The sequence below is a fragment of the Rhinolophus sinicus genome, chromosome 17, assembly GCF_057876585.1.
Source record: "Rhinolophus sinicus isolate RSI-liver-muscle chromosome 17, RSI-T2T, whole genome shotgun sequence".
Taxonomy (NCBI): Eukaryota; Metazoa; Chordata; class Mammalia; order Chiroptera; family Rhinolophidae; genus Rhinolophus; species Rhinolophus sinicus.
Genome location: NC_142517.1, coordinates 187,950,351 through 187,978,114, shown reverse-complemented (window position 1 = coordinate 187,978,114; position 27,764 = coordinate 187,950,351). Strand labels below are relative to the sequence as shown.

The window sequence follows — 27,764 nt, the reverse complement described above, 5'->3', positions numbered from 1 at the left end:
TCCTACCTACAGACTTCTAGAAAATGACAAAAGTTTATTTTAAGTTCTTTATCTATGACTTTATGCATTTCCCCCAACACCATGGAGGAATGCAGGTCCAATGTCATGTCCTGCACATTTTTAAGAGAAGTCAAAATTCAAACTTTATTGAAATCTCCCACTTTTTAAAGTTGGCAACTAAATTCAAAATACTTTAATGCATTGTGCAGCAACACAAAATGTGGCTGCAGACTGAAAGGTGTGTCCTAAGGGTTGTAGTACTCAGTACCCTACATATATATAAGTGCTTGGTATTTTGGGGGGAAGAATGAATACTATAGTCTGTTGAACAAAACTATATTCATATAATGCCATGTTATAAAAATACTATCCAAAGAAGATTTATTTGATTAAATAAACACACGAGAGTCATTTACCACCCCTACAAAGTTTGGGAGAAACCTATACTCACCTGATAGCTCAGACATCTCTTGTATGTTTCGGGGTGCTCATTCTCCGTCCAAATATTGTTTTCCTTGCTCGCCTACTAGTAATGATGTCAGCCGCACTTCCATTTTAATTGGCAGATACCGCTGCCTGAAGTGCCTCAACTTTGACATCTGCCAGGTGTGTTTCTTGTCTGGTCTTCACAGCGAATCTCACCAGAAGTCTCACCCTGTGATTGAGCATTGCGTCCAGGTAAGATCTAAGCCACCGCACCATACCATTTATGAATTGTGCCAGTATAAGCTACAACCGTTTAAACACTTTCCCTCCATAAAACCACAGATTCAGCTCCTTTTGTACATTATAATGCTGATGTCGAAGACTAAGGAAGTGGCAAAGCTACCCTTAAATATTTCTCAATATAAATATGCCGTCTTTACATTGTAGATTTTAATGAAAACTTTTGGGGACAGGAAAAGGCCAGAATCCAGTCGGAAGTCCTCGATCCCAAACTGTGTAATAGAAAATATCTGAGGTGTAAGAGGGGTGAGGCATTGGAATGGGTTTGGATTGAAAAGAAACGGCTCTGGTTTGGTTACACATGATCCTGAAAGGTTTCTAGTGGCAAGTAAATTTTGGGAGATGTTTTCTTTTTCGACATGTCATTTCCTGAGCCCTAAATGTCAAGTAATTTTCTCTTTAGGGAAAATTAAAGAGAAAAAGTAGTAGCTCAGTTGTGACTGGAAGAGTATAAAACTAAGGCTTCACAGCTGCCTTTCAAATGTTTTTTTCTTAAGAAAAATTTAAATACTCCGCGAGAGAATTCAGGTCTTTTTAAGAAGAAAGACAAACGGCATAGCAAATTTTAAACAAAGAGAATTTAAACTTTTCCAGAAAGAACACTTTCTTCTCATACAAAGTTCCCATGAATCAGTTTCTTCATACAGGTGACGTCACCTTCAAATACCACAATAGTCAGGGATGTTGATGAACTAAGTAGCTTTACCGAGGACAGTTTTCCCTCATTCTCTCCTTTAACACGAATGGTCCACAAAAGTCAAGTGCCTGGTTTTTGCCAAATAATTCACAGTGGACATTTCTTTACTAAACTTTATTCACCCAGATCCTCAGGTTCATTGGCCTGTGCTGTTTCTATTCTAAAAACCGGGGGAGAAATAGGGTTTGTCAATGTTAGACTGACACCGTGTGGTCGCTTTGTTATTACACTTCAGATTTCACGTGTTGAAAATCTTGTAATAAACCATCTCATTCCTTCTTTGTTCCTTTTGGCAGAGGTTCTTAATGCGGTTGATGGGTGGACTTCAGGTAGTCTGTGCAATTTTATACCAAATTGGATGTATAAGCATTTTATCTGGAAATAAATCCATGGGTAATCACCCAATTCTCAAAGGAATCCACAGCCCAAATGTTAGCAACCACAGCCTTATCCGCCTTCATCTCCCCTTCAAGCTTTAACATTTCACATCACTGGGTCACGCTAAGGAAGAAGAGATATTGGGGAAGTTGGAGGTGTTGAATTTGGAAACTTATGCTGTGGGTACCTGTAGACGGAGAGAATGTGAAGACATTCCGGTAGTAAGGAAGTCAGATGGTTTTTCTGAGGACATAAACCTAAGTGAAATAATTCCAGACACTTTTATGGTGGCCAGTCTGCCCACACAAGGAAAGGTGACCATGTTGAGGTGATCTGACACCCTTGGTAATGTTGGCCATTCCAGCAGATGTCAGCAAAGGAGAACACAAAACTCCTCGTCAGGTCCCTCAGAAACACCCTGCTCCAAGGGCGTTGCAGGAGGAACGAAGCTGCAAGAAGCCAGTGGTTGCTTGACCAGATGAATCCAAACATGGCTGACCGTGCACAGGCCAGGTAAGTGTCTCTGAGTGACAGCCCCGTAGAGTGGGTGCAGGGCCCGGGTACAGGGCACAGGCAGCAGCTTTCATAACGCTAATGATCCTAAAGATGGCAGGAGGTGGGGTGAGGGGACGTTGGGGAGCGCTTATGATGCTTTCTCCTCTGGAAATGACCTTTAATTTTAAAGCAGAACAAGAGGCAAAAGGTTTTCAAGTGGCTCATTCAATCATTTGGGATTATTCCAACTAAAGTCATCGGACAGACACAGAAGATTTTTAATGTTAGAGTATTTGAGTAACAGTTTCATAGTCCTACTTTTTTGTTGGTTTGCTTTTGAAAGCCTAATTCAGAATTGATCTTTCATTAAAACAGAAGAAAAGAAAAGAAAAAAGGAAAGACACTATCGGCTCACTCACGGATTAGCACTATTCACATGTTAGTATTCCAAGACAGTAATTACGCTGTCAATACAATTTTTCCATTCTTCTTTTCACTTACATTAAATGGAGAGCATTTCTTGCATCATTAGTTTCCAATATGTCATTTCTAATGGCCTCGCTCTCATCGTTACAAGGAAGTGCCATAATTCACAAGCAATCCCTTAACATTTTTGTTATTTTCAGATTTTGCCCCCGAACTTCTGTGTCAACATCCCTAAACATGTACCTTCCTCTACTTTTTATATATGATATTAAGATAAAGTTCGTCAAGTAAAGTCTTGGGTCAAGAGTTGTGAATTTTGTTACTCCTCAAAATTCAGAATGCCAAATCGGGCTCCAAAGGGCCTTTCTAAAGGACACGCCACCACTACAGGTATATGAGATCACAAATCACAGACCTGATCCGCAACCTAACCATGACTTTCAAAACATCTTCGACCCTAATTTTTGAAGTAACTACTTCTTCATAATTTAAAACTGCGGAAAGTAAAGGGAAGAGACACTGTACCCTTGGGTTTAAGATCCTCAAATTTTGAGAGGAAAAAAAAAACAGAATTATTTATTTACTCCCATTTTATCTACTGGGAGAGGAAACAGAGATCACAGTTTAATCCGTATTCATTTATTAATTTATTTTGTAATTCTCTAATCTTTCCTCAGACATACACCAGCATATTTCCATCTCTATCCCAGACACTATGTCTGTGGTCATTTTGTCACTTTACAATTTGATGTGATTTAAATATGTTGGGGTTTTTTTGGCTATTTAAAGAAAAAAACACATATTGACTTTGCAACTAGATGCCATTCATTAGGCCTATGTGACTTTAATCTATCAGGTTGTTATCAATATATCCTTAAAGTTAGAGAATTGGAGTACCATCTTGATGTATATCTTTAATACAGTACAAAGGATTTGAATTTAAAAACCAAAGCAAAGATATCAGCTTCTAATTCACCTGTCTTCTTCAAGCCATTTATTTCACCTTTCCCGAGCAGAGTAACGACAAAACAAAACACGTCATTTAGTCATCCGGATTTATTGACTAGTTAAGGTCTTCTTTAAATTCCTACATTCTTATAGTTAGAACACGAGGATCCATACTCTTATTTGTATTGCTTTTGGTCACTGAAACCTGACTGATCTTTTAAAAACAGAAATATGATGACGTTGCTCGCATGCCCATGCCCCCAGACTTCCCTGCCTTATGTCCCTCTATTATCTTCCCTTGTTTTTAAGCTAAAGACTCAAAGTTGTAACATGACTTAGAAAAGTCCTGTATGTTTGGACCACCCTGGTAACCTCTCCAGTTTCATCTCTTTCACCACCTACATCTTCTCCATACAGATGCACATATTAATAGCTCTTTACTATACTAGCAATAGTCAGTTGGAAATTTTATTAAAATCCCATTTATAATATCTGTAAAATTTATTTTAAAAGAGTACTCCAGCCCCAATTCTTCCCTTTTCCCCATAAGACTAAGCCAAATACCCTTCTCTTAAGACTTAAACCTTTCCTTTAGAGATTTGGTACCCCTAGCCCACCACCATGAAATGTTTTGGCTCCTCGTGAGCAAAAGGTCTTTGCTCAAATGTCATCTCATCCTTGAGGCCTTGCCTGACTGCCCATTTGACATTTCAGCCCTTCCCCCACACACACACACACACTCTGGGACTCCCAATCCTCCTCCATTGCTTTATTATTTTTTTAAAGCACTTCGTCAGCATCTAACAACCTATGTTTGTTACTTTGATTATGTTTTTTGTTGTTTTGTTTTTGCTATAATGTAAACTCAGGGCGGGGGTGGGCAGGAGGGAGGAACCTTTTATTGCTTCCAGTTGTGTTGCCAAAATCTGTTGCAATGTCTGAATATGATAAATGTTCAATAAATGTTTGTTGGATGACTGACTAACTGAATAAGAAAATGGATGGATGGATGCATGACGAAGGGGTTTGTGGGTGTATAGATAAGGGAGATCATGAACTCTTTCAGAATGGAGCATGACAGAGTGTCACAGGAGTAATTACAGTGTTGAAAGAAGGTGGTGAAGTTTGATTGAGCCTGGGACAGAGAGACACAGAAACCTTGTCCTCAGCCAACTGTGCACGTGGCCTTGGGGATGTCACTTCTCATTTCTATGACTCAGTTTCTTTACCTCATAATAGGGATAACCTGTTCTTTCTGCTCCCAGAGTGGTATTTGGGGAGCTAAGAAGAGGAAAGGAAACTGCAAGCTCTGTGTAAAGCTAAAGGTTTTTTAAATATCAATGTGTTATACTCTGTCCACACGAATACAATACAGTTGTTCCCCAAAGTAGAATTCTTATGAAATATTTTCAGTGTAGCTCAGATATTGATGAGTTCAGAAATTCTGATTAGTGGCTGATGAAGGAGAAATGAATGTAGAATATTACTATTTTATAATGTGACAATAGGCAAAAACACATCTTTGCTATCTAATAAGTTGACACATTAGACTGACCATCGCCTAGGAGCTTAATGGTTTTGCCAAGTGGTAGTAATATTGAATTCATTCATTGATTCAGCAAATATTCTTCATGGTAATAAGCCCCCTCCCTTTTGATGTGCATTCACTTACTTTCCATATAATAGTTTACATTGAGAATATTTTCTCTTACAAAAACATAATCAAAAGCTAGGTGCCAAATACCACCACTGTTATTAAATATTTTGGGAAGTTCTTGCAAACATAATAAAAAAGAAAATTAAAACAGTGGAAAAGAATAGACAAAATTACTTTCATTTGCAGCTAATAGGATTTTGAATACCCAAGAAAGCTAATATGATTGGGAATCCCCAAGAATGTAAATCTAGCAAAAACTACTAGAATTAATAGGCTTTTAGTGGTAGAAAATAAAATACATATGTACAAATTAATAGCTCTTCACTATACTAGCCATAGCCTGCTAGAAATTTTATCATTGTTTGCAGATTCCATACTTATGCATTCACCTACACATGAAAATGTCTTTGTAACCCCAAAACCACTACTCACAAAATACTATCTTGGTCATTTGCAGACATGCACAGAGCAGCAAAACAAATAAATAATTGAGTTGCCTGACGCACAGTGGAGGCTGAAATGCCTTCTTGTTTCAGCTCCCATACCGTAAACACATGTGCTTGCCACAGTCTATTTTGCGCCATGTTTTCTACATGTTTTGTGCTTTTTGTTTTGGTGATTTCACTATTTCAAATGGCCCCCAACATCGTGCTGAAATGGTGGCCAGTGTTCCTAAGCACAAAAAGGCTGTGATGTGCCTTAACAAGAAAATACGGGTGTTAGGCAAACTTCATTCAAGAATGAGTTGTATGGCTGTTGCCCCTAAGTTCAATGTGAATGAACGAACAATGTGTATTAAATAAGGTATCTTTAAACAGAAGCACACACAAACTAAGGTTATGTATTGATTCATGGACGAAAATATTCTAACCAGAGACTTGCAAGAACCTAACTCTAGTATCTGAGAAAAGCACACTGCAAATTGAGGAGACAGCCCCCTCGAAGCAGGAGTGAGCTTGGCAGGTCCAAAGAACAGCAAGGAGGCCAGTGAGGCTGAACGGAATGAAGGAGATGTTGGGAATGTACTCAGGGGGCAAGAGTAGAAGCAAAGTTATGTGAATATTTTCCTAAATTGTCTTCTAATGCTTCTATTTTTAATCTGAATTTCAATTTTCAATTCATTCAAAAATTATTTTAGCAAGAGTCTAGCTTTGCTTTCTTTCAGATAGATAGCCAGTTATGCTATCTTTTCCCCACTTAATAAAAATACTAACTTTGTCAAATAGTACCTTTCCTCATATACTTGGATCAATTAATAGAATTGATATTCTCACCCTTAGATCCATGGGTCAATTCTTGTATCTATACTAAACTATATGGTCATGGTGGTACTACAGAAGTATAAAGTTGTGTCATCTGAAATGGGGAGACTATAGAGGAGCACATGGGTGGGGGAATCTTGTTTAGATTGAGATGTCTCTTAGACATCCATGTGAAGATGTTGAGGAAGCAGTTGGCTATTCAGGTCTGAAATTTGGGAGAAAGTCTACTGGAGATAAAAGTTTGGAAGTTGTTGACATACATGGCTTTTCAAGCCATGAGACTGTATGAGATCACCAGATAGAGAGTGTAGAGAAGAAAGGAGAATTGAGGATGAGCTCTGTGATATTTCACGTTACAAAGTTGGGGAGAGGAAGAAAACCCAGCAAGGGATACTGAGAAACAGTAATGAATGAGGTGGGAGAAAAAACAAGAAAATAAGGAATCCTGGAAGACAGGAAAAGAAAAGTGTTCCAAGGAAGGCATAGCCTTCCATAGTGTGTATGGGATGGTGCCATTTTTGTTTCAAAAAGAAATTCAATAGTATGTATTTTGATGCTTGTCAATATTTGTATATTTGTATAGGATTTTGAATCCCCAAGAAAGCCAATATGATTGGGAATCCCCAAGAATGTAACTCTAGCAGAAACTACTAGAATTAATAGGCTTTTAGTGAATGGTGTTGAACAGCCCCAAGCTATTAAAATGATCTCAGATGGAATAGAAAAGAGTGTGTCACTCAGAAGATGTGTGACGAAGATGTTATGGGTAACCCTGCTTTTCTACCCAAAATACCCTCCCTTTAAACACATATTTAATGTATACAGAATAATTGCTTCTTTCCCTATATACTCTCATTGCATTCTGTAGAAAGAATTGTGTTATGTCAAAAATGATTGCATATTTGCTGTTTATTAGATGTGAAGTCTCTGTGACCAGGGAGTTCTCTGCTTTCTTTAAAAAACTTTTTTTATTTGCAACAACTCAAGATGGTTAGATACTTTAAAGAGTTTCTGAATAAAGGAAGGAAACTAAATGAAATTGTATAAAATGGAACATGCCTTAAAATAGCCTAGTGTATTCTATGTTCTTTCAGATTTGACATAATACACACACACACCTGCGCTTAGAACCCCTCGTGTCTGGCCTGGATAAGATGAGCTGGGGGATTTTCCGCTGTCATCCTTGAGTTTCTTTGCATTCTCACTTCTAGATAGTCAAGAAAGTGGGAAATGGGATTTGCGTTCCTGCTGTTGGCTAATTGGCTGTCTATCAACTGAGTAGTTGGAAAAGAGCATGGAGAAAAAAACCATTGTGCTCCTTTATTGATATTTTTTGGATATCAAATTTAATATCTGATTTAAGATTTTCTAAAAATATTCTCCTCGATGTCATACCTGATCATTAAAAACTATTATAACTTCTCAAAAAACTCTACTTCCTAACAGGCTCTCCATTCAGCACAATAGCAGTAAAGTACCAATATATGTAAGTCCAACTGGACCAGTGGCAAGAGCAGCTGCAGAGGCCTCCAAACGAATATCTCAAAGGATAGCTCAGGCTCAACAAACCAATGACAGCAGCCCACATCATCAGGTGAGTCCAAAAGGGAAAGAAACCGTTATTAAGGCACAACTCATCTGGACCTTTTTGCAATGATGCAGTGAGATTTGGTGAATCATTCCTTATTTGGGGGAATATTTTCAAGATGTTAATGTGATCAAGGGGAAATCTAGGAACATAATTTTTAAAATAACTTTTTATCTCCAATCATAAAGTGCTACATATTATGGAAAAGTCAGAAAAGAGCAAAGAACAAAATTAAAATTACAATCAATCCATGATATAACCACTGTTAATATTTTGGTATATTTTCTTCCCTGCTAACATTTTTTAAGATAGTGTATGTCATACTGAAAAATGTATTGATTATGTAGTCCTTTATCAATGTAAGTTATATTGTGAGCATTTTTCATTGCTATTACAGTTCCTCAAAAACATTTAAATGGTTGTATAGTTTTTATTTAAATGGACTTAACGTTATTGAACTTCTCTGTTGGATATTTGGGTTATTTCTAATTTTTTCTATAATTTAAAATTTTATTGTTGAAATCCTTGTACATTATTCTATGTACATGGTTCCACAATTATTTCATCAGAACGTTTCTTAAAGGGGAATCACTAAATGAGGGTGGCAACATTTTTAAAACTGTTCATACTTATTATACATTTGCTGTTTAAAAAGGATATACTAAATCACACTCCCAGGGAATTCAAGTTACTTATCTCCCTTGATCCTTGATAATATTAACTATTACCATAGTCTAAATTTTGTTAATTTTATGAGCAGAATATCTTATATTTGCCTTAATTTCCATTTCTCTGATGGAGTGAAATGAAACTTCTTTTACCCCACGTAGTTTAGAAGGCAAACTTAGAAGAAAAGTACATTGTCTTTTCTCTTCTGTCCGTGTTCTCTGCCCATTTTTACGGATTCATCAGTTTGATTTATTAATGTATTATATTTAAACTTAAATTTTAAGTGTAACTTTTGGAAGCCTGTCTTCATAGCTATTTTCTTTCAGTCTTATTTATAATGTGACTTGCTATGTAGACATTTTCAATTCTTATAAAAACATTGTCAATCTTCTTTCTGACTACGTGCATAGTTTTATGCTTGGAAAACTTTCTCCAAGTTAATTTCTTTGAGAAATTAAATGATTCTTTAACTTCATTTATTTTAACATGGTTTGATTATCTTTATCTTTGACATTTAATGTTTAAATCTACAAACAAAACAAAACAAACCTTTTGTTTTGATGCATGATAGAAGGTCAAAGTACTCCCCCAATCCTACTTTTAACTTAAAATAGCCAATTTTATCTAACCTTAAGTAAATCTTTTCTCTTTGTTGTGGTTCCTTTAACACATACTAAAATGTTTACGATTTTAGAATGTCTTTTACTGCCATCTATTCAGCTCAATTGCTTTTAATTTTATTTTTACATATGAATGTTATTTGAATTAGTCCAGCTTTATGATATTCATTAATATACTAGAGAACAAGTTTTCTCTTATTTCTTTTCTATTCAAACTTCATTTCTTTCCAATCTTTCACACCATTAATTTAGCTCATATGGGATTATTTACAAAGTAACCCAATGTTGATAGTTTCTTTTTTGTTTTTTGTTTTTCTATTGAGATATAATTGATATATAGAATTATGTTAATTTTCAGGTATACAACATAATGATTCAATATTTGTATGTATTACAAAATGCTTACCATTTTAAGTGTAACATCCATCATCCACAGTTACAATTTTTTTCTTGTAATGAGAACTTTTAAGATACACTGTTAGCAACTTTCAAATATACAGTACAATATCACTAACTATAGTCACACTGTACATTAAATCTATAAAACATATTTATTTTCTAACTGGAAATTTGTATCTTTTGACCCCTTCACCAATTTCACCTATCCCCATCCCCACGTCTCTAACCACCAATCTGTTCACTGAATCTATGAGCTCTGTGTTTTTTGTTTTGTTTTGTTTTCATTCCACATATAAATGCAAACATACAGTATTCATCTTTCTCTGTCTGACTAATTTCACTTAGTATAATGCCCTCAAGGTCCACCCATGTTGTCGCAAATAGCAATATTTCTTTCTTTTCTATAGCTAAATAATATTCCTGTGTGTGTGTGTGTGTGTGTGTGTGTGTGTACTCATATATATATTTTCTTTATCCATATATCCATTGATGAACATTTAGGTTGCTACCATATCTTGGCTATTGTAATAATGCTGTGATGAACATAGGGGTGAATATATTTTTTCAAGTTAGGATTTTTGTTCTTTCAGATAAATATCCAGAAGTAGAATTGCTAGATCATGTGGTAGCTCGATTTTAAATGTTTTGAGGAAATTCATACTGTTTTCCACAGTGGCTGCACCAATTTGCATTCCCACCAACAGTGCACATGGATTCCCTTTTCTCCACATCCTCACCAATACTTACAATTTCTTGTCTTTTTGATAATAGCCATTCTAACAAGTACGTGGTGATATCTCATTATGGTTTTTGCTTTGCATTTCCCTGATGATTAGTGATATTGATCACCATTTCATATACCTGCTGGCCATGTGTACGTCTTTTTTGGAAAAATATCTATTCAAATCATCTGCTCATTTTTTAAATCAGGTTACTTAGGTTTCTTTGCTATTGAGTTGTAGGATATACAGTATAAATTGTAATTTTGTTTTTCCCTCAGTAACCTCGCAAACCTTTGTGCTGGTTCAAACTGCTCTTCGGTCTCAGTGGCTCCCGAGGCATCTAGAGCCTGCTTGGTCTTGTGAGATTCCAGGATAAACTTACTTCTGATCCTTTGACCTGTTTCTGGCTGAGGGCACCCTGGATAGCTTATGTTTGTTGTTGTAATTGTGAATAAAGGTCACATCGATTGTATCTTTTCCTAATTATGGATGATGACAGGTTAAAAAGTTACAGAGTTTTGGTTAGTTATCTCAAAAAGAGAACCTTTCTGAACTCTCTTAATATTTCAAATATTGATTTAGTGAATCTCTTACTTCTAGATAGACAGTTAAGCAGTCTGGAAAAAAAGATATTTTGGTCTCTCTTTTTTCTTTTTTACAGTATTTAAACCTTTCATTTCTGTTTCATGTCTTCATTCCCTAAAGACTCTAGGTTTTTCAGAACAATATTGAATAATGCAAGAGATGACAGGGCAGCTTATTTTATCTTAAATTAGATTTAATCGGATCATTTCTCTAGTGTTTCTCCATTAAATCTTACGCTGTTAGTTGTTGGTTTGAGATTCTTTTTAAGGTGGAAGGAGTCATTTTCCAATTTTTTTACTTATTTATTTATATATTTTTTTGGTATGCAATCAGAAGTGATTTTGAATTTATTTACCTTAAATCCCTTTTTAGCATCACTTGAAATTATCCCATGTTTTCCCTTATGGGAAGTAGTGCATTAGTAGAGTCCCTGATAGTAAGCATTCCTGGCATTGCTAGAATGTTATTTTTGTTTGTAGCGGATTATTCTTTAAATACACTTAAAATTTGATTTGCTCATTTTTTATTTAGAACTGTAACACACAAGTCAGAATAGTCTCACTCTTGCTCTCTCAGTACTGTCTTTATCAGCTTTGAGCATCTGAGTTTTGATGGTTATATTAAGCAACCAGTCATTTTTCATCTTTTTTTGTCTTTGAAACAATTTATCTAACTTAAGAACTATTTATTTCTTTAACAATTGCCATAATTCAAGAGTAAAAACCTAGGACACTGGAACCTTTATAATATTTAGATACAGTTATCTATTTCTTCCAGCTTAATAGTTTCTTCATGCTTTCTTCAGTTAACTCTGATAATTTAAAAGATTTTCAAATTAGGTAAGAAAGTTATTTTAAACGTATCATTTTATTCATTTTTCAAATCTTCAAATTTCTATTTAATCCAACTCAAATCTGCTCAACTTTTACTCCAAAATAATAAATTAAAATTTGTATCAGAAGAATCAAATCAAATATCTATTAAGAAAACCTATACTATTCTCAAAATACCTAACTACCTGTCAGTCTTTGGCCTATTCAGTAATCATTGCATAGATTTTCCTGAAGCGTAGAGCAATCAGGTTACTCTGATGTTTGCAAGGATGAAGTACATCGTAAGTTTTCTATCCAGCCAAGAATTATGAATTAATGGTAACAGTGGTAAACACAACTAATTACAGTAAAATTTGCATTGCTCATTTGTGGCATGTTTTAGAAGTCTCAATAGCGACATCCTTAAGGAGACACAAAAGCTATCTTCATTTACATGTAGCTGAGTAACGAATTTTCTCTCACCTGTTGCCCCCAAAGAGTGGGCAATTCTAACCCAAACAACACATGCCACCTCTGGTATGCAACCGATGAACTGTATTGTTCACTGCCTTAGTCGACAAAGTTTAACTTTGAGAGGACTGTGCCTAAGTCTACATCCGAAAGGTAAGTTGCACTCAACTTCGATATCTTTAAATTACTCCAGTGTCCATAGGTACGAAGTGTCTGCCCAAAACTTCTGAATGTAACTTACTTACAGGTGAAAACTTTCTTCTGTCCACAGGGCCTTAACTTGGCAGCTCAGTAGCCTAAGATTCGATGTCATTGAAAAGTAGGGGGAAGAAAAAATGGGGGGGGATTAGTTTATCCATACATGAGGAAAATGTTCAGGAAACTTAGAAGGAAGAGACAAGGGTGGGGGGTGAATGAAAAATAAGAAGAAACTTAAAAATCCCAATGAAATTTTTTCACCAGAGGAGTTAGCAATGCTTCTTTTTTTTTTTTTTTAAGTGTACATTCTGCAAATACTTCATCATGTTTTCAATCAGTTGTTTCTTTGTCCTCTTACATGTTCCTCCACTTGTAGGCCTTCCCTCAGTGATTGTAATCAGTACTGTCAGATCCTAAGAAAGGTCTTCAAAACAGCATGATCTGTAAGGCTTTTCAATCATCAAAGAGAAATTATAGTTCTCATATTGCAGTTGTTCTGGGTAGAAGTGTGAGTAGAGAGTAAGTTTTGAGACCACCCTGTGCAGCTGCCTCTGGGGGATATTTTTTCAGGTCTGTGTATGCTCCCATCATCAGCTCGTGTCAGGGGGCCACTCAGACACCTCTCGTTGCATACCTAACATCACCTCTTACTGGAGCACTCTGCAGAGAGCTGGAATTACATGTGTGAGGACAGATACAAAGCTACTCTATTCCCTGCTTCGAATAGAAGAAGAAGAAAAGCCATTTTCACAACACAGAATTTTTTTTTTTCACTTTAACACTTATTTGTTCTGGGGGAAAAATATTTCAAAGAGGTTTTGCTTTTTGGTTTTCCTCCTTTATTTCACTTTCCTTCTCACTTCTTTTCATTGTTAAAGTTGCTACAGCCTATCGTACGTATATAGTACATTTTTTTCTTTGATTTTTATCCCCCCCAAAAGCATTTTTAATTATACAACTAAGATCTGAATCTGTTTGCCTTATAAAAAATTATAATATTACAAATAAAGGTAAAGTCCTTTTCAGCCATAATTTCCAACCCAGGTCCGGTCCCTAGTTCCCCAGAGGTAATCTGTTTGGGGTAGGCCTTTGCAGGCCTTATTTTATGCATTTTCAAATGTGCATACATGTGTGCACATGTGTACATGTATGTATCTAAAGAGGGCAAATAGCTAGTATCTATTAAACTTAAAACATGAGAACCTTGCACATATATAGGCAAGAAGGCAGGTACAGCTTAGGTCACGGCAGCACTCCCTATAATTTTGAAAAAATTGGAAACAGTCTAATGTCCTTCAATTTCAAATGACTAAACAAACTATGGTATATAGTCTATGGATAAACTGTGGCAGGTCCATATGTGCTGAGCTGATATGTTTCTCAATTGCAGAACAATATGTGCCATATAATAACATTGATGTTAGTAATATGAAGTTCCCTGATTGATTCAAAGGCTATGCTAGGCATCTGGAAGCTGTTTGACTATTTGAATGAAAAGGCAGACAGACACAGGTGACTCAGAGGCTCCACAGAGAGTGTGCACCAGCCAGAGAATGTGACTTCAAGTCTGTAGCTCAGCTTCGTCTTCCTGCCCTTTCCACTTCCTCTTTCAGGCTCTTATGGGAGAAGTTTCCCAAGGTGGCCAGCCCCTCTTCTGATCCTTTTCAAGGAGGGGGGAAGGCCATAGACTATAGCCACAGCTGCTTATAAATGCAGAAAAATGAAATCCAATCTCCTATCCAGGCATGTGGGAGCCAAAGGCTGGTACATGGTGCCCCAGGAGCCTGAGCCAGGCTGGGTCAGGTCAGGACTTGCTGTTGGGCTGCAGTTCGGGGAGCAGAGTGTGATGTGAGAGACAGGAAAATCCTAAATGAGAGGTGGACTGACCATTGTTAATTCAGAGAGACTTGGTGAATTACAAGAGAAGGGACGGCTCTAGGGAATCAATGGAAAAACAGGAAAGTTTAAAGCAGGAGGTAGAAGTAAAAGATTTCTTGAGCTAAGAGAAACAAAGTGACCCCACTGCTTTTGTAGATGGCTTTGGGGAAGAAGATGCTCCAGGCAGCAACCTAACGCGGGCAAAAGACTATTGTAACTTATTTTTTAAACCAAGAACCTTTGTTATGTTTAAATGTCTTTCATGACAGCTATTATATAAAAATGAGAGTATGTGATGTACTTTGGGCACACGAACATCTCTGCATCATTGCATAGGGACATAAACCCCAATATCAGTCACATTTCGAAATAGACTGTGTATTTTTTAAAATAGCATTATCATGTTCTGATGATGAATTTGTAGGAAAGTGGGTTGAAGTCAAACCAAAAACTGAAAACTTACCGTCTCTGTTTCTTCCTTCTCTAGACCATAGTCAGCATTAGGAATGAACTGTCGAGAACGCATGACTCCATTAAGACTCTCCACAGGGAAAGAAGGTAGGAACCATGTGTGTGCACAAATACTGATGGCAGAGACAAATGAATATCATGTCCCTTTGCTTTTGTAGAAAATTTTTCTACAAAAATTTTACCATGCTTTTTTTTTTTTTTTGGAAGGCATTCCTTAAACAGAGAACTCTTATGACTCCAGTATGAAGGTAGAGGGGGGCCTGTGAGTATTGGAGCGTAACAAAAATTATCTGGCTAATTATATTAAGTTTTGAATTTTGATTGCCTAATTTTATTCCTTGAAAATTGGTTAAGCATTTTCAGTGAATTATTGATTCTGTATGTGTCTTATGTGTATGTTTTGCCAACTTCTAAAGAAATCAGCACATTTTCTCCAACAACATCTAACTTTCTACCAGGTTTATTAGGTTTGTTGGAAACTGTCTACCATCTTTTTATTGTGTGTCAAGGAACTAATTATTCCAAGAGTTCCTGTCTCCTGTTGTCATTTTTTTTTAGAAGACAGATTTCTTGGATCCTCAATAAGAAGTTCCCTCTGAGGGAAGACCTTTGTTTTCAGGCACAATTCTCAGTATTTAGTAGATGCGCTCTCTTTCTATCTGTATATATAATGAGATGTGCTTCATAATATAAATGTATGAAAGATAAGGAACATTTTTTAAATTCTGTGATAACTCATGAAAAGAAGCTTACTAACACTTTTAAAGTAGTTTAATAATTTAAATGTTAAAAGCAACTTTCATCTTTTTCATGGTATAAGAAAAATAAATTAGATAAAATTAAATAGTATAGCAATAAAAAGGCAATTTTGAAACCTAAAATGTAGAAATAAAAAGGCAATTTTGAAACCTAAAATGTAGAAATAAAAAGGAAATTTTGAAATGTAATTCTGTAAAGCAATTCTTAAAATAATTATCTCAAGCTAATTATTTTAAACAAAGATATTCCCTTTTATATAATTCATACCCACTACACACATCGTTGGTCTCCTGTAAGGTATTTATCAACACAAAGTATACCAAAGTGTGAGGTTGATTAATATATAAAATCTATGTGAAGGCTTTATCCCTTGTACCAGTCTGCATCATTATTTTTATCAAAGATTTGGATAAATTAGTAGAGGGCATGCTTTTCTATTGTGTGTGGCATGATGTCAAAAGGCATAGATGATAGGCTGAATGACGATCTCAGATCGCTACGATGTGAGAACACGATAGTGTGCAACAGAGGGGCTTTTAATAGACTACATTTTAAGGAATTAAATGCAAGGCCTACAATTATAGGCCCAGGTTCAGGACAAATAGTATGGAAAAGGGCTGAGATATATAGTGAACTGTAAGTTCAATGACAGCCAACACTATGTCACTGATTATTTAGAAAGCAACCTTGTATCAGACTACATTAAAAGAAAGAGTATCATTCAATCATTAGTTACCTCTTTATTACTCAGCACTCTGCTAGGGGTTAATCAAAGAAAGGAATGTTTCACTGTTCTGCGAATGAATGATTAACCTGCCTTAAGGGTATTTGTGTTCTATCTGAGGGACCACTGAATGGGCTCCTTAACTCCAGAAAGCAGAACTACAAATAAAGATAAAAAAGTTTACAAACACTGAACAATTTGATAACAGTGGATATTTTTCTGGAAAGTATTGGGCTCTTAGTTGCTGGAAATACTAACAGGGAGAAAGGAAGAAAAGGAAGGAAGGAAGGAAGGAAGGAAGGAAGGAAGGAAGGAAGGAAGGAAGGAAGGAAGGAAGGAAGGAAGGAAGGAAAAGAAAAAGAAAGTAAGGAAAGAATTATACTTCTGATAGGAGTTTTAGGGATTTGCCTGCTTTCACTTGGATTGTGCAAGGATTGGGGTACATGTCTTCTAGTTGTCCAAGAATGGTGGATGGAGGAAGGAGAGGGGTGGAGGTGGACAACATGGGAGAAAGAAACTGGTATTACTAGTGGCCATAACAAGCACAACACTCTTAAGTACAGAAAATACTGTCTAGAGAAGCCTTGTGAGACTGTCTCTTTGCTGTCTGCTCTATCAAATCCCTAGGCTGATTCCTTTCTGGAAAACCCAGTGTAAGGATGTGCCTGAATCTTCAATTATGATCAAGGATTTTAGAGTCAGACTCCTGTTTCTCCTGAGCGTGACTGTCTGGAAGTTTGAGGGCTATCCTTTAGAGATGCCTGCTTCAGATGGGAGCCCAAACTAAATTCTAAGACCTCTCCAAGATCTACAGCAATGAGGAATTTCAAAGGCTCTACCACTGAGAATGTTGTTGCATTTCCCCCCAGAAAGCCCATTTCTACAAATTCCACAATATGCCAACAGCACTGATCTAAGAATACAATTGTATTTTTGTAAGCCAATTTTAATCATATACACATTTTGTAACAGCAACTATATTAGGCCTGGGTCTGGAGCTATGGCAACAAGCAATATAGAAAAAGTTGCCAGAATAAAGAGATAATAAACAATTATTAAACAATAGATTAAGTAATACATAAGTAAAATAATAAGCAAAACAGATAATATGGCATATAATGTGAATGTCCAGAAGTGTAAATGCTGGAAACTAAGTCAAAATCTAAGATCTCTTCCCACTCTGTAGCAATTAGACATGGCAAAAAGCCATGGAGACAGTAGGGAAGGGGATTGGGAGGTGCTGGAGGTGAGGTTGGGGGCTCCTGGTTTGCAATTTTAAGTAGGACAGTCAGAGATGACCTTACTAACAAATATGACAGTGAGCAAAGACTTAACGGGGTAAGGTAAGCAAGAAACTGAGGATACGTGGGTTCCAGGCAGAGGAGCCATAGGAGCAGACTCTGAAGGGAGAACATGCCTGGTGTGTTCAAAGGGTTGTCAAGAGCTCTGTGTGGCTGAAGGGCAGTGAGAGAGCAGAAAGCAGGGAGGAGGTCGAAGAGGAAAAGAGGGTCTCGGAGGCCTCTGTAAGGACTTTTACATATTCTAACCAAGGAGGGGAACCACTGGAGGGTTTTGAGCAGAGGAGTGACATGATCTGCCTTGAGAATTACCCTAACTACTTGGTTCATTCTTAAACAATAAACAAGTAGACTGAGGGAGAGAAGCCAAACAGACACACAGCTCATGAATCGCATCACTGTTTCCTTCCTGTGATCTTGGTGAGATGTGAGGTGTTTAGCTATGACATGTATACATCATTCTAAATGGAGTGTTTCCAGACAAAAGCATACTGAATAGAAGTCAATATTCAAATGTAAGTATCTGGTGAAGGTGTGCTGTCAAAAGTAATCCATAATATGCTTGATGAGGTTCCTAAAACATCTCTAAAGCCAGTGAAATTCTTAGTGGAATCGTGTATCTAATAGACACAAAGGGCCGCTCTACCTAAAGAACAGTTTAAAACAGGATTGATCAACAGTGGGTGCACAGGCTTCTCCAGCATCTTCTCCCACGGAGAGGACCTGGAGTACATTTGGCTAAGTCTCTGATGAGTGTGCTGGCTTCTTGTCCTTACCACCTACTCAGACCTGTCCTCTTTCCAGGCTCCTTAAAAAACAACTAAACCGATACAAAGACAAGTTGCAAGCCATCTACGCCTCCCAGGAAGAAAAAAGTTGCAGATTAGAAACAAGGATTCACCAACTCACAGCTAACCAGGACAGTCTCTGGACCAAGCTCCAGCAAATGGGACAGGACCTACAGGTACGAGATGTGGGAGACTGGCCACCCGGACCATCTGGAAGTCTGACTTCAAATCCTCGGGCCAAGGGAAGGCTGTAGCCTGAACCCTCACACTTCACCTTGACCAGCCTCTTCCCCTTCCGTCTTCTCTCTATCTCCACCACCTCCCACTTTCATCCTCCAAACTAGATTCTCCCGCTTTGTGAAGACAGTACCATTGGGAGAGAACTATACCGTTTAGAAACAATAGAGCTGGGTCAAAGCGGTTCCTTTCAGTATTGATTCTTAAACCTTGTGGTCTCAGCATTGCTTTTACATTCTTAAACATTTTTGAGGGTCCCAAGGAGTTTTTGTGGATTATATCTACTGCTATTTATCATAATCAAAAATTAAGACTAAGAAGTGGTTTAAAAGTAAATGTATTAACTAATTTCAAAATGAAAATAATAAATCTATTATATACGTAACAGTTTTAAACAGTAAGTACATATTTTTGAAACTTAGAGAAGTGTCATCATTTTACTTTTTTGTTTTGTTTTGTTTTTTTACAAATCTCTTTAATATCCGGCTTACGAAAAGATAGCTAGATTTTCATAACTGCTTCAGCATTCAATCTGTTGCAAGATGTTTTGGTTGAAGTATATGAAGAAATCTGGCCTCACACAAATTTGCAGTTAAAAAAAGAGAGTATTTTAATAGCCTTTTCAGATAACTGGAGATCTTCTTTGCTGCTACACCAAAACATGATAAAAGACTGTTTCTTAAAGGAGAGCTCCAATATTGAATCTGAAACCAAATCTATTTTACACTCTGTTTCATTAAAAGACAATATTCTGCGGTGCTCTTTGCATGAAACTTAGACTCATGCATGACTGTGTACATCATACAATGTCATTTAGAAGTTCACTTAGCTATCCTGAACTTCCTAACACTCACTCATCTCATTATACACAACCAAAAAAAAAGAAACAAAGAAAGAAAATCACACTCATTAATATCACCAGTAATCACATCAGGAAAGTCTTTAAGAATTGGAAACAAGCTCCTGGTGGTAGATGCAAGTTTTCCAAAATTCTAATTTTTGCTTAAAAGCTCAACCTTTAAAATTGGGAACATACATTCTTACATGTTTTCCTTACTGCAACAGTCTCATTTCATTCATTTTTGAGAAGATGTTTGCCAAATACCCTTGTCTGAATAACACAGCCTGTAAGTAATTCTTTCGCACAAGAGGAAACTTTTATATTTCAGTAAACATCAGGAGTGTTTTATGCACATTTCCCATTTCGTCATATATAATATTTAAATGACATGTTTTATTATTGTGGAAATTAAGAATTTTGCTACACCATCAAGACTTTTCATAAGTGGAACTGGCTTTTTTTTTTTTTTTTTAACTGCAAGCGCCTGATGGTGAAGAAGAGCATGACGACTAAGACTAAAGTAACACTGGTTAGTGATGCCGCCTGGATTTGTGTCTCGCTGCCTTTAGCTTGACCTAGTCTTGATTTTGCAACCTCCATGAAAATGTCAACACAAACATCAGGCAAATAACGTCTAAGTATCATTGTGAAAACAGTCTCGACCTCATGGACCTCTTACAGGGGCTCAGGGACCTCCTCCAGGAGTACGTGGACCCCACTTGGAGAAATGTGCTTTGTAGGGAGCACACGTCCTAGATTTTAAATCTATGGATTAGCATGAAACCCTTCACAAAATACATGCCTTGATCGATTATTATGAACATGTTTTAAGACTTTTTAATCTATCAGTTCAATATAGGCTAATGTTTTCAGAAATTCCTTATCTTACACACACACACACACACACACACACACACACACAATTTCATCTTTCTTTCATTTGGAAATATTTCAGTATATATCTTCAAAAGAAACAGACTCTTTTTTAAAACGTAACACCACCACTTATAATAACCAATCATTTCCTAGTATCATCAAATGTCCAGTACATGTTCATATTTTTTCAAATGTCTCAATTTTTTTCTACAGTAGGTTATTTAAATTATAATCCAAGCAATGTCTATGTCATATAATGGTCTCGTAAGCCTCCTTTAATCTATAGATTTCTCCTCTTTTTTCCCTTGCCATTTGTAAAAGAAATTGAAAGACTGTGCTTTTAACCACATAATATGACATCTTATATCTATTTTAAGAGTTTTGCCTTTGAGGGGAATGCCTTCCTCCCAAACATATTTCTTGTATTTAAATATGATTCCCTATTTCTCTTTAGAATATAAGGTAACCAAACATAAAAGATGGATCTTAGAAACATTTCAAAAAACCACTTTGCTTTGTAGGTGTTTATTATATGACATGGCTTAAAGGAAGGAAAGCCAGCTCTCAAAAAATAACTCCTGTCCCACCTCCCACCAGGCCTGAAATGCCATCAGTAAAGATGTCCCTGGTGTCTTCAAGCATCATAAATAAGCCTCGCCAGTCACTAACACTTTCAAAACTTAGGCTCTGACAGCTTAGATAGGTATGTATGGTACAAGGAAGAGAGGAAAAGCCTGAGGAGTTCTAGCCCAGGAAAAAAAAAAAAGAAACTCTTTATATTTTTAGAGCCTGTGATTTTAGAACCTAATGTTTTCCCAAATTCCTTGTGATTATTCCTTGTAATATTTTAATATCTGAGCTGTTTTAATTTTTGTAGACAGATTTAACAGCATAAAATAAAATTGATAGTAATGTATTTAGAGAGCAGAAAACATCTTACATTAAAATTTCCTATTAGAATATTAAAATTATATACATTTATGAAAAAAGTAAGATATACGTTAATTTCTTAATAAATAAAGCTTTCTTTCTCCAGGCAATGTTGCAGCCACTCCATCCTTTACCTTCCTTCAGTCAAAATATGGTTTCCAAGGGTGACCATGGAAAAGGTAAACGTTTTCAGAGGGGAGGAGATTCTTCCCAGCTCAAGAATGCCACTGAGGATGGTTCGGAATGGCAATCTCTTCCGAGCCACACGGTGACTGACAGAAATGGAAGTCAAGCAAACACAGAACATGCTCTACCAAATTCAGAATCACCAGAGGCCATTTTACAGCGAAAGTCAACTCAAAGCACCAGGACACAAAGCCAAGCACAAAAGACCTCGAAGGAAATTCTTAGCTCCCCATCCAGTTCCCATGAAGGACTGATGGAGGACACCCCCAAAATTATTCCTGCTGAAATACATAGTCCTGCTCTCGCACCCGTGGAAAGGAAAGAGACACTCAATATCCAGGAGGAAAAGGATGAGCTGGAGGAAGAGGAACTGCAAGAATTATTGTCAAAACTTATGGATGCCTTCACTCTAGAAATGGCATCAGGTAAGAGCTGCATAATCAATAGAGATATAGTGATGACCAGGGATTCAGGCTGCCTTTTAAAACACTTGATTTAATAACATTAGCCCAATAGCTACAGTTCATCTGGTGAGGAACAGTCAGAGTAGTGAATCTTTTGGACATCAGTAGCATCCCTGAACTTGATTTCTAATACTGTCTAACTGATAGGATTGCTGTGAGCATTAAAGATGATAAATCATATGAGATTTTAGTATAGTACCAGGTATATATTGAGAATTCGATAAATGCTTATGATTTTGTTATTGCAATTATTATCATCAGTAGTGCTAAAACATATATAACTGGGCAGCCTCGTATTACCATTTAAAAATGGGGGCAAGAATGAGTCACTCTTTCTGAAGAATAATTAAGGTTTTTATATTATTAGTGTCATCATTATCATCTTCTTCATAAGCTATGACTCATCGATAAATTCTGAAGCCTCTTTTTTCTAATCCTTTTTTGCGATAGTTATTTCTTGTGTTTTGGAGTGACACTGTCTTATTTGTAGAGTGTTTTATTATCTTAATATAGCGATATCTGTATCTATTTCTTTCTAACAAAGCCTAAGATCTTTTATGTTGGAGTGATCATCTAGAGACTTGTGATAAAACAGAAGATAACATTCTCATGTGCTTCTGCATCAGAGAAGACCTCAAAATGTTTCTGAGTTACTGTATTAGTTTGCTAGAGCTGCCATAACAAAGTGCCACAGACTGGGTGGCTTAAACAAATGAACAAAAAGTTATTTTCTCATTGTCCTATAGGCTAGAGATCGAGGTGTTAGCAGCATTGGTATCTTCCGAGGCCTCTCTTTAGCTTGTAGATGGCTGTCTTCTCCTTGTGTTTTCACACCATTTTCCCTCTGTGCATGGCCCTATTCAAATTTTCTTTCCTTACAAAGACACTACTCGTATTGGATTAAGAATTAAGACTCAACCATATAACTTCATTTTAATTGAATTAACTCTTTAAAGACTCTACCTCCAAATATAGTCACATTCTGAGGTATTGAGGGTTAGGACTTCAATATAGGAATTGGAGGAGGGAGACACAATTCAGCCTAGAACAGTTGGTAAACTGTAAAATTGGCACATAATGTCAGTTGGACATCGAACTTCGTAAAGCCGAGTCGATGAGGTAATTATTTGGTGATTCTAAATCTCTACTGTGAAGGGAGTTGGAGTTACAATCCTCGTATTACGGAAAACAAGATCACAAAGATGCTGGAAGCTTGCTCAGACTGTCTGAGGCAAACATAGAATAGGAACTCCTTGTGCCTAATTCTTAGGCTGACACAAAATTCCACCCACTGTGTTTCCATCTAAACATCACTGGGGTCATGATAAGTATTCAAAGCAAAGTCAATATCCACTTGACGTTTTTAGAAAAATTTCACATAAAAATATGACTTTTAGTCTTGAAATTCATTTGTATATGATATCGTCATTTCATTTTAGTTTTTGTTATTGGTTTTACAGTTGACTTTACGAAAGCTACTGACTTCTAAAATGTTGTGTTGGGTCAGCCATCACAAATTTAGTTGGCTATTTTGTACATTTCAGATTCCTAACAGACTAGGTCTACTATGTATATATGGAAGGCAATATCTGAATGTTTTGCACTGCTTGATGCCTAAAGATAAAAGATTCATGCTTATTTTAAGTGACTATATCAAGACCTATCATTAAAGCATCAAAGGAAAGATCATGAAAAATATTCGTTTCTAAATTATTCAATCTTGTAAAATATATTAAAAATGTATGTCTCAAAACAATTTACTTCTGCTTTCATTTACAATTTAAGTAGAACTACTGAGATTTTCTGCAGGAAGTATGCATTATTACACAAAACCTCTTATGATATTAGCAAGAAGATGCACATTTTCCCTTTTTGTTGTTAGAGTACTGAATACTTTGTGATTATTCAGCAGATATTTACTAATTGATAAGATTTAAATTTATAGTCCTGGTTTTTTTTATATTAGTCTTATTTCTTTGAGGGTTTTAGGGATAGGATCTATTATATGTCAGCCTTCCTGGTTACTATCTGCTTTTGTTAAACACTGTCACTCCTCTCTGAAATATTTCTTATTAAGCTTATATCCTTTTTCAGTCTGGTATTGAATATGATCCCGTTCGTAAATTCCACTTAGCCATTGGCAATATGGATTATAAAAATATACTCCATAATTTATGCATAGCCTATGCATGCTTACCAGAATTACCTCAAACTTAATCACAGACAGGAGTGTGATAACCACACTGATGAAGATATGGAAAGGCAAATAAATTAAGGTATTAGTTACCTTTGTTTTATTTCTATCCCTGTAATAGATGAATTAGATAACAGCAGGAAGTTTCTGATCATTTCACTGTTCTAGTTTTGTTTTTTTGTTTTTTTAATTGGAGAATTGTTGGGAAAATTAGAAAGATCTACTGTTTGTAACATGCGAAAATTTATTCAGTGCCAACATATTCACCCAGTGTTGTGGTTATCCTAGTAGCTGACTACCCTTTTGGGTTGGAGCTTTCCTAAGAAGTCAACACATCCTGGAAATTAAAATGAAGTTTATACTACTTAAGGCTTATTAAGCCCAAAACAGCAAGCCTGGTGGGGGCAATTGTTGGCATTAGCTGAATAGAGTCACTCATTATTAAGAACTCGGATAATAGGATTTCAAGAGACTATGCCAGCTTAATGGAAGAGAGAAAGTGTGTAGAAGATGTTCCCAAAAATCTCTTTAAATTCCAAATGTTGCATTGAAAATCAGTAGCAAACAATTTGTTCAAACTTGCAGTAAAGGAATTAGATTGAAAGAGCATCTAACACTACTTGCTTCTGTGGTGACAAAGTACTCTAGTCTTATTTTCTCATTAAATTATTCTCTTTCCATTTTGAGTAAAATATCCTGCGTACATCTCTGAAATGTTTTCCCAGCTTCTCTCCCATAACTTTTTGCCATCTACTCACCACTGTAGGTTTCAAGGATGAGAAGGGAAGGTGAGGGAATAGAGAGATGGGATTCAGGGAACCTGGTTAAGGGTGGAGATGTTGGAGGACTATTCCTGTTCTTTTCTTCCCCATCTGGAACCGTCATCAAAACTACTATTTTAAAAAATTTAAAAATGACAATATATAGGGAGTAAATTTGCAGACATTACTCTGAGTAATATTTTTACTTATGTATCCCCTCAGGCAAGGGTAGTAAAAGAAAAAAATAAACATATGGGATTACATCAAACTTAAAAGTTTTTTCACAGCAAAGGAAACCATCAATAAAACAAAAAGGCAGCCTACTGAATGGGAAAAGATAATTGTCAATGATACATCTGATAAGGGGTTAATATCCAAAATTTATAAAACACTCATTCATCTCAACACCAAAAACCAAGCAATCCAATTAAAAAATGGGCAGAGGACATGAAGAGACATTTCTCTAAAGAGGACATCAGATGGCCAACAGACATATGAAAAAATGGTCAACCTCACTAATCATTAGAGAAACGCAAATAAAAATCACAATGAGATGAAATGAGTGAAAACCTCACTCCAGTCAGAATGGCTATCATCAATAAATCAACAAACAACAAGTGCTGGCAAGGTTGTGGAGAAAAGGGAACCCTGGTGCACTGTTGGTGGGATTGCAGATTGGTGCAGCCACTATGGAAATTAGTATGGAGGTATCTCAAAAAACTGGAAATGGAACTACCTTATGATCCAGCAATTCCACTCCTAGGTATCTATCCGGAGAAATCCAAAACTCGAATTCAAAAAAATATATGCACCCCTATGTTTATTGCAGCACTATTTACAATAGCCAGGACATGGAAACAACTGAAATGCCGATTGGTAGATGACTGGATTAAGAAACTATGGTACAAAAACAAAAAAGAAACTATGGTACATTTATACAATGGAGTATTAGTTGGTCATAAAGAAGAATGAAATCTTACCATTTGCAGCAATATGGATGGACCTAGAAAACATGCTAAATGAAATAAGTTAGACAGAGAAAGACAAATACCATATGATCTCACTTATATGTGGAATTTAAAGATCTGAGTATATGAGCAAAGTAAACAGAAATAGTCTCAGAGATATAGAGGAAAAACTGATGGTTGCTAGAAGGGAGGAGGGTAGGGATGAGAAAGAAGGGGAAGGGATCAGACAGCAAAAATTGGTAACTACAATATTGCCATGGGGATATGAAAGACAGTTTGGGGAATATAATCAATAATGTTGTAAAGATTTTGTAGGGTGGCAGATGGGAATATGCCTTATTAGGGAGACCACTTCATGGATGGTGTAGATGCTTGACCACTGCACTGTTCACCTGAAGCTGAACTGAATAATATTGTATGTCAACTATAATATATATATATATATATATATATATATATATATATATATATATATATATAAAATCACAGGATATGGAGTATAGCATAGGGAATAAAGTCAATGTAATTGTAATAGATATATATGATGTCAGAGGGGCAATAGATTGGGGGAGGAGGCTTATTACTTTGTGAGGGGTGAAATGTCTATTTCATTGTTTGTACACCTGAAACTAATAAAAAAAATGAACCCCAGAAAAAAGATTTTTAAAAACAAAGTCGAACAAATAGTTATAATTCAGTTAGCCACAAAAAATAAGAGCATGTTGTACAAATGATTTGGCGGTGCAGAAAAGGTATGGAGCAGGGGTGGTAGGAGCTAGGCCTAACTTTGGGTCTAGAAAGTGGAATTCACATTGGGATGGAGTTAGCTTTGTAATTATTAATATTTAGGTACTCTTTCATCTCTAGGTCAGTATCAGAATATTACAACAATATGAGGAAAAGGCAGCAGTACCCCAGGATGGAAAAACTAGGTAGGAACCCTAGTTCTATAATTTGCTAGTTTTCTGGCTTTGTGTTGGTCATTAACTTTCTTGAACCTTAGGTACCTTGACCATAAAATGGAGATGGCAGTAATTGCTACATCACACAGAATTGTTGCTATGATCAAGTGAAATAATGAAATATAAGTGTTAATAAACTGTAAAGCTTCATGCCAAAAAAAAAAAAAAAATCAAAAAATGAAGCTTGAACTTCAGCAAATTGTAAGAAAATAAAGAACAGTGCTTTAGCAACCCCAGAAAGAAAAGTTCAGTACTGTATCTTTATCTCCCTTATTTAGAAGGTAGTCTTCTCAAATGCTGCCTGGGAATTCTAGGGATGTGTACTAAAATTTTAATGAATGTCCATAAAGACAGAAAAAAATGTCTAGTTGGTTCATCATTCATTCACTCATTCATCCATTTAACAATCATCAAGCATTTACTATATGCCAAGTGCTGTGCTGGATCCTGGGCATTCATTTAGAAAGAAATAGATATATGTTTTTAAAACAATCTGGCATTGACGAGATCCAAGATGGCGAAGCACATAAATGCTGTGCTTGCCTCATCCCATGAACATATCAAAATTACAACTAAATTATAGAACAATCAACCTGGAAAACCATCTGTAGTCTAGTGGAACAGAAGTTTTATAACTAAGGATATAAAGAAGAAGCCACATCGAGACTGGTAGGAGGGGCAGAGATGGGAAACAGGCTGGTCCCATACACACATGTGGTGATTGAAAATCGGGAGAGATATTTCAGCCTCAGAGGTTCCCCATGAAGGAGCAAA

The 27,764-nt window shown here is 36.3% G+C and overlaps 1 protein-coding gene across 1 annotated transcript in view; it reads left to right on the top strand.

The window, feature by feature from the left end:
- Positions 1–27,764, top strand: part of DYTN (dystrotelin) — a 46,794-nt gene that overhangs the window by 12,475 nt on the left and 6,555 nt on the right. Inside the window, exons 7-10 of the mRNA XM_088794367.1 lie at positions 567–678; positions 2,169–2,314; positions 18,588–18,747; positions 21,562–22,066. Coding sequence (XP_088650493.1) covers positions 567–678; positions 2,169–2,314; positions 18,588–18,747; positions 21,562–22,066 — 923 coding nt within the window. The remainder of the gene's footprint in view (positions 1–566; positions 679–2,168; positions 2,315–18,587; positions 18,748–21,561; positions 22,067–27,764) is intronic.